Raw genomic sequence first — 14,017 nt, forward strand, 5'->3', positions numbered from 1 at the left:
GAATGTAGACATATGTTTTTGTTTCAGAGAAATGGACATTTATGCTGATTGGACAGGACCCGGCAATTCCTGGGATATATTACATCTGTGGTCCAAATGCTTAATACTGTCTTCCAAGAGGATGTTATGGGACATGTTATTTGCGGATGGTTCTCCCAAAGATTTTTCAAATGGATGACTTAAAGAAGTTTCCAAAAGTGACTGAATTACATCATATGAGACAGACTAGGGAGTCTCCTTCTGGTATAGTTGGGGATATATTTGGAGAAATGATTCCTTCAGTGGGTAGTGTTCTGAATTTGATAAAGATTCCAAAGTTGTCTACTATTGTGGATTACATGCTGACAGATTTGTCAGGAGCCATACTCCTCATAGATACTGAATTAGCTGCTGAAAGAGCTATGGCTCTTTAGAATTGCCTTGCTTTAGACATTTGTTTAGCAAAGGATGCAGAGTTTTTAGGATGCGTAATTCTAGGCATTGTTGTTCATTCATTCCTGATAATAGTGAAGAAATAAGAGGCTTACTTACTAACCTCACTAATGAAAGTGCTGATTTAAACGAATTGAAAGAACCAGGTGTTTGGGAAAAGGTTGGCACAGGTTTTGCTTCAGTCGGAAATTGGCTCAGCAACATTGGAAAAGGAATCTTACTGAAAATTATACAGGGCTATTAATTGTCATGGTTTGCCTAATTGGAATATGGGGAATATGTAAATTGTGTAAAAGAATACAATTGAAGAGGTCAAAGAATAATCAGAGGAGGGAAGAAAAGAAAAGGGAAAATTGTTTAGGGAAAATTCAAAAAGGGAACAAAAATATGAAGGGATTGAAATGACAAAGTTTTAGCTGATAGTTTAGTGTGATGACCTATTTAGTCATCAGAGGAGGGATTGCTAGCGCAGATGTTTTTAAAAAAGAGATTTGAGTGTTCATGTATTCTGAGTAGACATTTGCATAGAAAATGTAATAACATAGAAAAATAATGCACGCATTTCAAAATGTGATCACAATGACTGGCTGCTCTTGAAAAAAGGAAATCAGAAATTAGGTCTAAGGCTTGGGATGAACTTTTGGCTGCCTCTGAGCTGAAGGACACTTCTAAATTTTGGAAGGTGATAAATCATCCTTACTTTTCAGATAACAACTCTAAGGCCGATGATTGTCTCATCGTAGAGGACGTATGGGTGACCCATTTTAGGAAAGTATTCTGCCCAGGAAACGATGATAATGAGAACCTGTATATAGAAGATAACCTTACTGCACATTCTATTTCAGACTCTAATATCAAGACCCTAGATATTACCTTTGATCTCCATGAGGTCCTAAGCGCCATTTATCGACTAAGGCAGGGAAAGGCTCCTGGCCCTGACGGGGTCCCCGCTGATCTTCTTAAATCTGAAATTGACCTTTGGGGTCCTTTAGTTACAAATGTGTTGAATAGCGTGGTAAATAGTAACGTACCTATTTCATGGAAATCGGCTATTATTGTTCCCATCTTCAAAAAAGGAAACGGACAAGATCCTTCCTGCTATAGACCAATTTCTCTTATTGACTCAACGGCAAAGATTTTAGGAAGTGTGATCTTATCCCGTTTAGAAGATTGGGTGACTGAGGCTCAGATTTTATCTCCAATTCAATTTGGTTTTAGACCCTGTGTAGGCACAGTTGAGCAGGTTTTAAACCTGCATCTGGTACTCAGTAAATATGTGACAGCCAAAAAAGAGTCTATTCATATGGCATTTATTGATTTAACTAGTGCTTTTGATATGGTTAATAGGTCAAAGTTATGGCAAATTCTGGGAGCTTTTGGTTGCGACATGTCCCTTTTGGAACTTATTAAACGCCTAAATACAGATTTAACGGTTTCAGTTCAGACTGGTTTATATGGAGAGAGAACTTCTCCTATTCCGTCAATAAGGGGCGTAAGACAGGGATGTATCCTAGCGCCTTGTCTTTTCTTGATATATATAAATGGGCTTTATGATTCGTTGGTAAAACCTGGAAAGGATGTACCAAAGATGGGCCAGAGACCGATTCCAGTTTTATTATATGCTGATGCTGATTTTATTATATGCAGTTTTAATTGCTCGTACCGCCAATGGTTTACAGGGACTCTTGGACCTATTTTACAATTTTATGTTGGACCTTGATTTGAAAGTAAATTACCCTAAGACTTTTGTTATGACGTGGCCCACGTAATACAAAGTCTAAACAATTTATTATGGGAGGACATATTTTAAATAAGGTAAAAAAATGTTGTTATTTAGGTATGTATATGAGTTCCTCTTTGTCATGGAAGACTCATATCAATTTCAAGTTCCAACAGCTGATAAGGAATAATGAAGCGATCTTTCGCTTTACTAGTAAATTAGGTCACAGACCCCTCGCACAGATGAAAACACTTTATAACTCCAAGTGTGCCGCAGCAGTCCTATACCGGGCAGGAGTTTGGGGCTACAACAAAATACCCTCTCTCCAAAGTGCTGAAAATAAATTCCTGCGTAGATTACTGACGGTTCCAAAATGTATAGCAAACATCATCAGTCATGAGGAAATTGGCCAACGTTTTTTGGAGGACAGGGTTTCTATCGCTCCTTTACTGCTCTGGATCAGATGCTGGTTGAACCCTGCGGCAAAACTTGTTCAAGACTGCATTTCTGATTGCTTAGAATTGGACAACTCAAACAGGATTCCCTGGCTTGTGTTCCTGCGAAACTCCTTTGAGAAGCTAGGGCTCAGATGCATGTTTGAAGAACCCCAATTGTTAACTACAAACTCTAGGTCTGTCTTGAAGTCAACTTATTTTGAGCACATATCAGAGTCGAGACTTTATAGCTCCCTGAAACTCAAAACTTTTGATCCCTATATCCGGATTGTAACTGTTTCATGTCTTGAACCTTATTTGATCTGGTTTTCAAGTTCTAAAATAACCTCTCTTTTAACATTTTTTAGGTTTAATTTGATTCATTTTAAGGTAGCCTTTCCCAAACCATGTTTCTGGAAAAAGGATTTACCACCCTGCCCCTGTGATTCTAAATCAAAGCAGAGTACCACACATTTTTTTCTGTTTTGTTCTCTTTATGCTGCTCCTAGAAAGGCTTTTATTTTACCTATTTTATGTCGTCTTAGACCTATCCATTATAAGGAAGCTCTCTTATATTTTCAGAGATTGCCAGATACCCAAACTTGTCACCACGTACTAAATTTTGTTACAGCTTCTCTAAGTATTAGGAAAAGGTCTACTCCATTTTAATCTCTATATGTTTGTGAGAGCTTTCTATTTTGAGATAATATCTGTAAATTTTGTTTTTAGCGATTCTTAATTATGTTTTAGTATACTTATTTGTTACATGTTAAGGGTTTTTTAGATCGGATGTTTACATGGTGTTTTTAGGAATTGTTTTTACGGTTTTTGTGTTTTATATTATTTACAGTTTCGAATACGTGTCTTTGTATGTACTTTTATGGCATTTGCCGAATAAAGTTCTTTGACTGACTAACTGGCTGCCAGTGTTCACAAAGTATACTTGTTAATATGAAATGCTGAGCATATGTTTGATTAATGTAGTATTATGTCATAGTAAGGGTTATGCATTGTGTATTAGCTTTATTGATTGTAGGCCTTAACTTAGGGGAGGTCTTGGCCTAGTTGCACGGCCTTATGTCAAGCTGTATTTATTAACGCTAAATAAAATGGCTGCTCAGAGAATTAAACTGTGATTATCCACTGTACTCTCTAAATGTGCTCGAAGCTAATTTTCTCATGAGAACCGATTGCTAGGAGATGCTGTTCTTGCTAAATGTAACATTATGAATGTAATGTGTGTAAGACTGACTTTCTCAGGAGGAGAACAATGAAGACACTGACTGGAGTATAACTGCAACAATATTGTTACCTGACGAGCCGGATGATGAGGACATTACAAGAGAAGCCAATCAGAGACATGAGAAGAGAGTAGTGGTAGAATTAATAGATTTGAAGTTTTAGTTTTATTGAACAAAGTGTGAACATGCGATCCCTTGACCAATAGGGACTGGGAAGTAGTTTTAGGGACTCTAACTTAGCCGGACTGCACTGAGAAGAAATCAGCATTGCGTATTTGCCTTTTGCCACTGTCATAATTTCTTGAGCGTCTTGACAAGAGACATGCTTAACTTTACTGCTTAAAGTCTTTGCATTTTCTGAACTTTGATGCTGAATCCTGATGCCTTTCTGACCGAACTAATGCCCTGATGACGAAGACTATCTTAGCTTGTCGATCCAATTGAGGAGAGGTATAAAAATTACTAAATGTGACTTGCAGTGTATGTTTGCTTTTTCTTTCAAGGTACCAACCGCACTGTTTTGATAGAGCCATAGTTAGATGTTTTCCAAATTTGTGTTTACTAAATTGTTTTGCATGAAGCCCAACATGCTGATGCTAATCTGGTGTTAACTGAGGGATTCTTACTAATGAAAGTCTGCTATGGGAAATAACGTTTGATGTCTTTCTTTGCTGAATCTAAATGTATGTGATATCGTTTGCGCAATTGTTATTATAATTGATTTGCACTGTATCCTTAGAATGTGTAACAGTTCAAGCTTTGATTACATTGCGTTTCTTCCGTCGCTTTGGACAGCCAGTGTTGTTTCTGTATGTGTATCATTTGATTTTGAGATTATTTTACGTGACATTAGCATTGTTAGTATAGGGAAATAAATATTCTAACTTTTACTAAAGGTGTAGTTATTCATGACTCAAAGGTCATGGTGTGTGACAATTACTGACACCATTGATTACTAATGCTATTGATTATCATTGATTATTGATTGATTATTGATCTGCATGTACTGGAGTTATGGTGGGAACATCTTAATTGCGAGTCAAAACGTTTGACCTATTCCCGTCCCATTGTAAGTTTACTTACTAAGGTCTGACGCGCCAACAGACCTAATATCAGGAGATGTCGGAACAAACAAGTTACATAAACAGAAGCAAACCATTGTGATTTAATGTAAGATGGCATGTAGCCTGAACGTCCTTGGAAAATGTTACAGAAAGCCTCTTCTAGCAGGCTCTCTTGAAGAACATTGACATTCAGAAATAAACTACCCATATCTTGCTGTTCATTGTGTAAGGTAAAAATATAAATAAACATTATAATGCAGTATCCATTTTGGACAAGAATGGGTTGAGGAATAGTTAGCCTAAGCCAGAAAAACACATTTTAACATGTCGTAAAATATTTGTTTCAATTGAAATAGCGTCATGTAAGTTTTCCCTTCATGAACTGAAGTGTAGATAAATTGCCCTGTACTCCATTAATAAAGTACATTTTGATTTAAACACACAAAAGCTATTTCACAACCTATGAACATTTTAGCCTGTGATTAGTTTTTATTTATAAAGGGATAAAGTTCATGGTTTCAAGCATTCAAATGTATAGATAACTCCTAATGCTTAATTTACTGCAGAAGAGCTATTGGTAAAAATTGTAAAAGTTAAAGTGACCTTACATGACACTGAACAAATTAAGTGTGTAGCAATTTAGGAGGAAGATAATAAGTGACTGAGGAAAAATTGTGTTGCTGTTACTTAAGTTGTTTTTCTTCAGCTTTAATGGAAACAGACTTTGCATCTACCTATTTGTTTATTTCAGGATGTAATTAGAACAATTGTTCAGAGTGGTGGCATCGTGCACTTAGTTACTATGGCAACTAGCGAGCATGTAATAATGCAAAATGAAGCCCTTGTCGCGTTGGGATTGATGGCATCTTTAGAACTAGGTAGGTATTCGGCACATTCCTTTTTCAGTTTGCTTTTGATACTGTTGGACATTTGTGACAGCTGCCTGTGGGTATTCATCATATACTAGCTCACTTAGTTATAAATTGTTTGCAAGGCACAGGGGAGCTATAACATGGTGAAGAATTCTTATGTGACTCTCATATAATCAGTTTTATATTCTTGATTTCCTTTCCCCACTGGTAAAATATGTTTATTGTAACCCATCTGAACAATGCTCATGCTGCGCTTGAGAGGATGAAATTTGAACCTTAGACTACCCAGCTCTAAACAATGCAAGTACATAATATGTAAAATGAAACATAAGCACAGGAGCCCAAAGTTTTTCTTGTGAGTCAGCCACCAAAACTGCTGAATGCTGGAGTTGATGAATACCTTGGTGTCTTGCCTTGATCACAACTCCTGTTTTTTTTTTTTCTTCCACCGCCGTATACTTCTGTCTCTTCATCTCACTCTTGGGGGTTCTTGCACCTCCATGCTTTCTCCTTTTTTCACAGTTTTCCTGTCTTTCTATTCGTCTTTATTTCTTCTTTTTATGCTTTTCTTTCTCTGGCTTTACATCATTCACATAATAATTTATAAGTTCCAGTCCCCAAAAATGAGTGCCAGTGCCTACCACCTGCTACCACAAGCCACATTAAGTACTGATAAGGTCACTTTAGAGGAGGGAAACAGCCTTTACAACAAGACCCTTAGAACGCGATGCCATTGCAAAGCAGCTATTACAACACACAACCTGTACCACGCATAGTTTTACAAAGAATATGCCTTTACCATGTCTGCCTTTACAACGGATTTCATTATAAACACATGATTGGTAAAGGCATATACGTGACAAAGGATTTACTAGTAAATGTAAGTATTTTGTAGGTAAGTATTAAGTGTGTGTGTGTATATATGTGTGTGTGTGTGTATATATATGTGTGTGTGTTTTTTTTTGATTTGCCTAGATCTTTGGCTCAGTTTGACATATCATCAGAAATGTCTCAAAAAAAGTGTTCCTGAGAATCTTGTTGTACATGGGAAGATTCGGGATGATCCATCAAGCGGGGGCCGAGAAATAGAGGAGGGGGTAAAAAAAAGTGGGTTTCCCATTATAATTTCCATAGGGATTTTGAACACAACTACAGCCTGAACTGCTGGATAGAATTACACCAAAGTTGGCAGAAAGATAGGTTTTGGTCCAGAAAGAAACCTTTTTGTTGTTTGCTAGAACTCTATTCAGTAGTTTTTTTTAGAGTTAAGAGAAAACTAAATATAGATATCTGGTGATGCGAAGACTCCCAAAAACTCCCAATTTCATGCAGAGTTCTGATTTGCTGCTAATACTTCAACCGTGAAGTGTTGGCAGTCATTTTGAGGCTCGTCTTCAGCAGAGTCTTTAAAAAAAAAAAAAAAAAGGGACATTTTTTGAAAAAGGGTTAGGGTACTCCCACCCTACCCCTTTAGCCTTGGTGCAGGGGTCTAGCCCCCCCCCCCCCAACTCCTCAGCTTAAAAGTATTTAGTTTTAAATCACAGCGAATATTGTGGCAGATCAGCAAATTTCGCTGTGATTTAAAAAAAAATATATATATATATATATATATTTATTTTTATTTTTATTTTTTGCCCCTGGGAAGGGCATGGGGGGGGGGTGAAAAAAGAAGGGGGGCATACATGGCCCCCCTCTTAGAGCTTTTCAAAGCCCTGGGAAACACCACCTCCCCTGGGCAAAATATTTATTTTTAATGGGGAGGCCTGTACACTGGGACCGCCACCACCCCAGGGCTATTACCAATAAATGCAAGTCGGGGCAGCAGCCTCCCCGCAGCCTTGGAGACCGCCAACTCCCTGGGCCAATTCATAGAAAATAAGGGGGCGGCTGAAGTAAAATAATGAAGGGGGTCATCGCAGACCCCCGGCCCTGGGGACCACCACCTCCCCGGGGCTAAATTGAAATGTTTGAGGGAGTGGGGCACTGTGGCCTGCTCCTGCTATGGCCTGGAGTGCCCACCCCCGGGACATAGCTGTTTGCTCTGACTTTGCGGGAGCTTTGACAGATCCTGCAACATAACAGCAAACACTCTGCTTCCAGCAGGCAAGAGCTGTCAAAGTTCTCTCGCCTGCTGGAAATGGAGGTTTCATCTCTTTCCCTGCCCACAGAGATGCGGGCAGGGAAAGAGATGAACAATTGCTCTTGGACACAGGGAGCTGCATGTTTAGCAGCTCCCTGTGTGCAAGAGCAATGCCGGTTCCCACAGGAGGGGTGGAGACAGCTGGGACCGCAGGAGCCTTGAGACTCCCCCCGCGGTCCCAGTCGTGCACACAGGGTGCACAGGGCACCCAGATGACATGGCTGGGCCCTGGGGGTTAGGTGCCTGGGGACTCATTCAGCCAGGGGAGATGGGCCATGTGGACCCCTCACCCATTGAATAGTGGTGAGCCCCAGCCCAGGTGATGGGTTCCCCAGGGCCCAAATCGGCAGGGGAAGGGGGGCAGCGTGGCCCCCTTTCCCTATTGAATAGTGGTGGGCCCCGGAGGACGGGGTCCCCTGGGCAGATATTGGCTGGGCGAGGTGGGGGCTGGACAGTTTTGGGACCTGGGCGATGGGGTTATTTCAACTAACTATAACTTGCGGCCTAAGGTAACAATAACTCGTGCTCTCTTCATTCACTGCTAATTAATTACCCCAGATATTACAGCACTCATGGCAACTTTGATACCATCAATAAAAATATGAATGAAATATCAGTAGTCAAATTATTGAAGAAAAAACTGTGCAGGGCAGGGGGTGTGAGTTATTGTTACCTTAGGTCGTGAGTTATAGCTATTTGAAAGAACTCTCATTATAACTGCTGAATTTCTCTGGTTTTATGCAAGTAAATTCAGAACCTAACTATAAAGTCCCTGATATAGATAGATATACTAGGGAAAGGTTTTTTTAGGGTGTTTAGGGTGTAGAGTGGTTTTGGGTTAGCAAGGAAATTTTTAAGGTTTAGGATGGGTATGGGTTTTTGGGTGACAAGGGAATGTTTAGTGTGGGTATGGGTTTGGGGTGGCAAGAGTAATTTTAGGTCCATATAGGTTTTGGGTGGCAAGGGTAATTTTAGGGTTTAGGATGGGTATGGGTTTTTGGGTGACAAGGGTATTTTTAGGATTTATGGTGGGTACAGGTTTTTAGGTGGTAAGGGAATGTTTAGTGTGGGTATGGGTTTTGAGTGGCAAGAGTAATTTTAGGTCTGTATAGGTTTTGGGTGGCAGTGGTAAATTTAGGGTTTAGGGTGGATATGGGTTTTTGGGTAGCAAGGGTAATTTGAGGATTTAGGGTGGGTATGTTTTTTTTGAGTGACAAGGGATTTTTTTAGGATTTAGGGTGGGTATGGGTTTTTTGGAGGCTAGGGTTTAGGGTGGTTTTGGGTTTTGGGGTGATAAGGGACTTTTTTAAGATTTAGGGTAGGTTTGCGTTTTTGGGTGGCAAGGGATTTATTTTTGTATTTAGGGTGGGTGCGCATTTTTAGGGGGCAAGGGATTTTGTAGGGTTTAGGGTGGGTATGTGTTTTTAAGTGACAAGGGTAATTATTGGGTGTGTATGTATGTGTATATATATATATATATACACACACATATATATATACACACACACATTCATATATACTTATTCCATAAATATTTATTCATATATATATATATTTATATACATTATTATATGTGTTGATATATGTGTGTGTGTGTATATATATATATACATATATATATATACACACACACACACACATGGTTTGTACCTACAATTTGTTTTTACAAAGCATATGCTTTTACTGCGAGAATGTACGTAGTTTACAGGAAACTATAAATACTTTATATATTAAAAAGGTTTACACTTACCACTCAAATACTTACATTTACTTGCAAAATCTTTAACATGCATATGCCTTTACCATTCATGATTTTACAACAAAATTAGTTGTAAAGGCATGCGTGGTAAAGGCATAATCGTTGTAAAAATCTGTGCGGCAAAGGTTATGCATTGTAATGGTTGTGTGTTTCAGTGGTACCTGCTTTATAATGTTCATGTTGTAAAAGCCTGCATGATAATGGCATGTGTGGTTCCGACATACAACCTCAAAGGATGCATCAGCCCATTTAGCCATCATACTGGTGTATGTACTGTCACACCTCACCTTTAGCAGGTAAACTCTACATGGTAGGAAATCCACCCGGTACAGGGTTAGGCTTCCAAGTGTACTCCTAAAAATCTATTAGTGTTGGCCATTTTTACAATTTGTTTGTCAAGAAACAACATGGTACATTTTAAGAAAGTGGATAATTTAAGAGGTATAAATCTGTTTATGCATATTTAGATTTAGGATTTTCTTTGTGATTCTTTCCATTGTGCATCAACTACGAATCTGTTCCATTCTAATGCCACAATTCAAAGTCATCATGGTTGCATCTTTTTCTGCATAGTCATTTGCAGTGGGTGCTGGGAGCCCTTAAATTAGTTGTCAAGAAGGAAACAAGCAATTTCCCATCCAAATCCACCCTTCTCTGGGAATTTCCCAGGTTCTCTTTTACTCTTGCTATTCAAAATTTACATGTGGCAGTTCTTGAGCTCAACTGAGCATCTGCCATAACTGCAATCTGTGCTTCGTCCAGTACTTTAGCACAGCAAAAAGCATCTTTGGCTAGTTAACCAGGTGGACCCAGAGAATGTGATGCCAATCTGCACACAATAGACTAGTGGGCAGTTCATAAATAGAAGGCATGACATTTAAAGAGGGCATATCATATCAAACAGGCTTAATTCAAGTAACCAGCATAATGTAAAAAAGATAAATGGTCTAACGTGCAAACATAATGTAACTAACAAGCATTTTGTAGAACGCAGGCATGACTTAATAAGTGGGCTATTGATCTTTAAGCATAGTGCTGTTGGTGCAAGTGGTATATTTAAATATCTTATCAAGTTGTAATGACCACTGATAGAAATTGGGTCTCTAGTTGGCAGAGGTATGCACCGTGTCCAAGAGGGGACCACAATCCTAGTAAGGGTAAGTCACAACATAACCTAAATTACCCTGTGCTCAACCTCCAGTAGCTTGGCACAGAGCAGGCAGGCTTAACTAAGAAGGCAATGCGTTAAGTATTAGTGTAATAACTCACACAGTTAGACAGTGAAAACATCACAAAAAGTACTCCACACCAGTTTAGGAAAATAGATATAATCTATCTGAATAAAATAAGACCAAAACGACAAGAATCCAATATGCACAAGTCAAGCTACCACTTTTTAGAGGTTTAGATAAGTCTTAATCCATAGAAATCAACTGTTGTATCTTTTTAGAACAAAGTACCTGGGAATGCATCAGAAATAATGACACAGAGGTCTGCAGAGGAGATGATGTGTTGGAAAGTAAAGCGATGCATCAATATTTCCGGCGTGACGGAGGTGATGCTTCGGTTCTTTTCTCATGGGCAAGATGATGAATCGATTTCCAGGTGCGCAGACTGGGCTACTTACTGCGGTGCAGGGGATATTTTGACACCCAGGGATGATGCATCAAAAATCCAAAATGTGCTGCAATGATGAAACAGGCACTGCATTGATTCGGGAGGCCCTGTGGTGATTTTTCAGCCGGGAGGCAGGCGCTGCCTTGATTCTGCAGGCTATGCATCGATTTTTGCACACATTGCGTCAGTTTTCGGGCACAGTTTAGTTTCTCCCTCTGATGAAGTCTTTGATGGCTCTGAGACTTCATACCAGGAGGCAAACTTAGTCCAAGCCCTTGGAGACCACTTTTGGGAGAAGGCAAATTCCTTCCAGGTTGTCAGGGAGCAGCAGGCAGCAAAGCAACAAGCAGGAGAGCAGCCCTTCCAGTTGTAGGTCCAGAAGTGTCTGATTTTAGGGGGTTACAGACCCAGTATATATACCCAAATGTGCCTATGGAGTGGAGGAGACTTCAAAGAGTGGTTTTGGAGTGCATCAGTTCCCCTTTCAGCCCAGCCCTGTCTGCCAGGAGATATGTGGGGTTACCAGCACTCTGTGTGTGAGGTCAGGTCACTAGCTTTTGAAGTGTGAGTGAGAGCCCCTTCACCCTTCCTGCCAAGAAAGATCTGTTAGTATGCTATGAATGTAGATGGAGCTGAGTGTCCTGTGTTTATGGCTGTCTGGGTGGAATGCACAAGGGGAGCTGTCAACCAGCACAGACCAGATGTGGATTGGAGAAAGGTTGTAAGGCACAGACAGCAGTAAGTGCAGAGAAATGCCTGCTTCATAAAAGTGACATTTCTAAATAGTAATATTAAATCCAACTTGACAAATGAGCAGGATTTCTCACTATCATTCAACCATACCAAACATGACAATGCTACTCCTTTCAGAGCGGAAATTACTTCATTAAAGTATGTAAGAGAATTTCCAATGCTGGCCTATGAGAGTAGCAGGCTTTACAATAGTGATAAACGACTTTGGGAGTTTTTCACTACCAGGACATGTAAAACTCACAAGGACATGTCATACCTTTTACTTACCTAGCACCCTGCACCATGAGCTTCTAAGGGCATACCTTAGGGGTGACCTATATGTAATAAAAGGAGAGTTTAAGGCTTGGCCAGTAGTTTTAAATGCCAAGTCGAAGTGGCAGTGACACTGCACATACAGGCCTTGCAATGGCTGGCCTGAGACATGATTAAGGACCTATGTATGTGGGTGACTCAATCAGTGCTGCAAGCCCAGTAGTACCATTTAATTTACAGGCTCTTCTGGGCACATCTAGTGCACTTTACTAGGGACTTAAAAGTAATTTAAATGTGCCAATTGGGTAGAAACCAGTGTTACCGTGTTTAAGGAGCACAAGCACTTTAGCACTGGTCAGCAGTGGTAAAGTGTGCAGAGTTCTAAAACCAGCACAAACTAGATCAGAGAAACGGAGGGAGGGAGGCAAAATGTTGGGGGAAGTCCACCCTAAGACTATCATGTCTAACACCCACTATCATGGCACTTGTCTTCATTAATTTTTTTCAGGTATGGTAATAAGATCTGAGCTTAAGTTTTTTTAAAAACAACAAAAAAAACTAGAAGTTCACTGAAAAAACAAAGGTCAAAATGACATTATAGTTAGGTGTTAAAATACCACAAAATTTTAAAACAAGAAAAACACTGAAATTCACCAGTTTGCTGAGCTAATTGTAACACACACCCCCACCATGCACTGCTTATCACCTCACTTATTATATCACTCATGACATCTCAATTTACATTGATGACATCACTGATGAAACCCCAAATTACATCACTCATGACCTGTTTTCCTCTATAATGTGTTTCTTGGTCCACGCTTTCTTCGATCCTGACTGTAAATGTTGAGAAAGTTAGTTCCCCATTCTTGTCCTCTGTCACCTACATTGATGAAAGTTGCTAAGCATAAAGCACAACCTTTTTTTGTCTCTGTAAAATGTGAAGATGATCTAGGTAGGTTGAAAACAATCGACTTGGACCAATATTAAAGTAAATTGCATTGGGTCTGCCAGTGTGCTATGTAAAAAGCGAATTGTTTTTTGTCCTCTTTGATTTGTCAGCTCCCACTGTTTCTTAGAGCATGCAGGTTGGGATTTCAATGTTTTTCGGTTTTGGTCATCAGCCTATTGAGACCACAACCCCCTATCTTTAAATTGGTGACATTTAAGAACGCATTTACGTTGATAATATCAGCCACAAAATGTGTGGACTTAATTTATTCCTGTCTCCTCCAGCTCGTCGAATGATTTGTAATCTTCCTGTTAGCACAAGGTGAATGGGCAATGAATGGTCATCGAAATGGACACAAGTTACTCATTATAGAAGCTCTTGTACTCCGATTCTTTCATTCCTTTCCACGTAGTTGACCCACCCACCATCCCCACACAGTTTCTATTGAGAGAAATATCTCTCGTCTGGATAGAGAGAAATGAAATTAAGGATAAATAAAACCTGTGAGTACGCTAGTGGTAAAGTTAAGCACAATGTTGTGCTTTGTAGTTGCATTATAATTTTATACTATGGAAGAATTGTTCAGTCGGTAAAATTTAAGGCAGAGAGGATAAATAATTTTTATGGTTAGCAATGTGTACTTAATCTACGTGAAATCGTCTACCAAGATTCTAATTCATGAAAGAACAGCATTATTGTTATAATTATTATTACAGTTTTTATTGTACTGCACTCTGCGCTAGTATATGTCAAAGGAGGACTGCCCAGACCTCAAAAGATG

At 39.5% G+C, this 14,017-nt stretch overlaps 1 protein-coding gene across 2 annotated transcripts in view; it reads left to right on the forward strand.

Moving 5' to 3' along the window:
* Window positions 1-14,017, forward strand: part of RAP1GDS1 (Rap1 GTPase-GDP dissociation stimulator 1) — a 625,331-nt gene that overhangs the window by 583,271 nt on the left and 28,043 nt on the right. For both annotated transcript variants that reach the window (XM_069238277.1, XM_069238286.1), the window contains one exon: window positions 5,643-5,769. In XM_069238277.1, coding sequence (XP_069094378.1) covers window positions 5,643-5,769 — 127 coding nt within the window. The remainder of the gene's footprint in view (window positions 1-5,642; window positions 5,770-14,017) is intronic.

Source organism: Pleurodeles waltl, chromosome 1_2, assembly GCF_031143425.1.
Source record: "Pleurodeles waltl isolate 20211129_DDA chromosome 1_2, aPleWal1.hap1.20221129, whole genome shotgun sequence".
Taxonomy (NCBI): Eukaryota; Metazoa; Chordata; class Amphibia; order Caudata; family Salamandridae; genus Pleurodeles; species Pleurodeles waltl.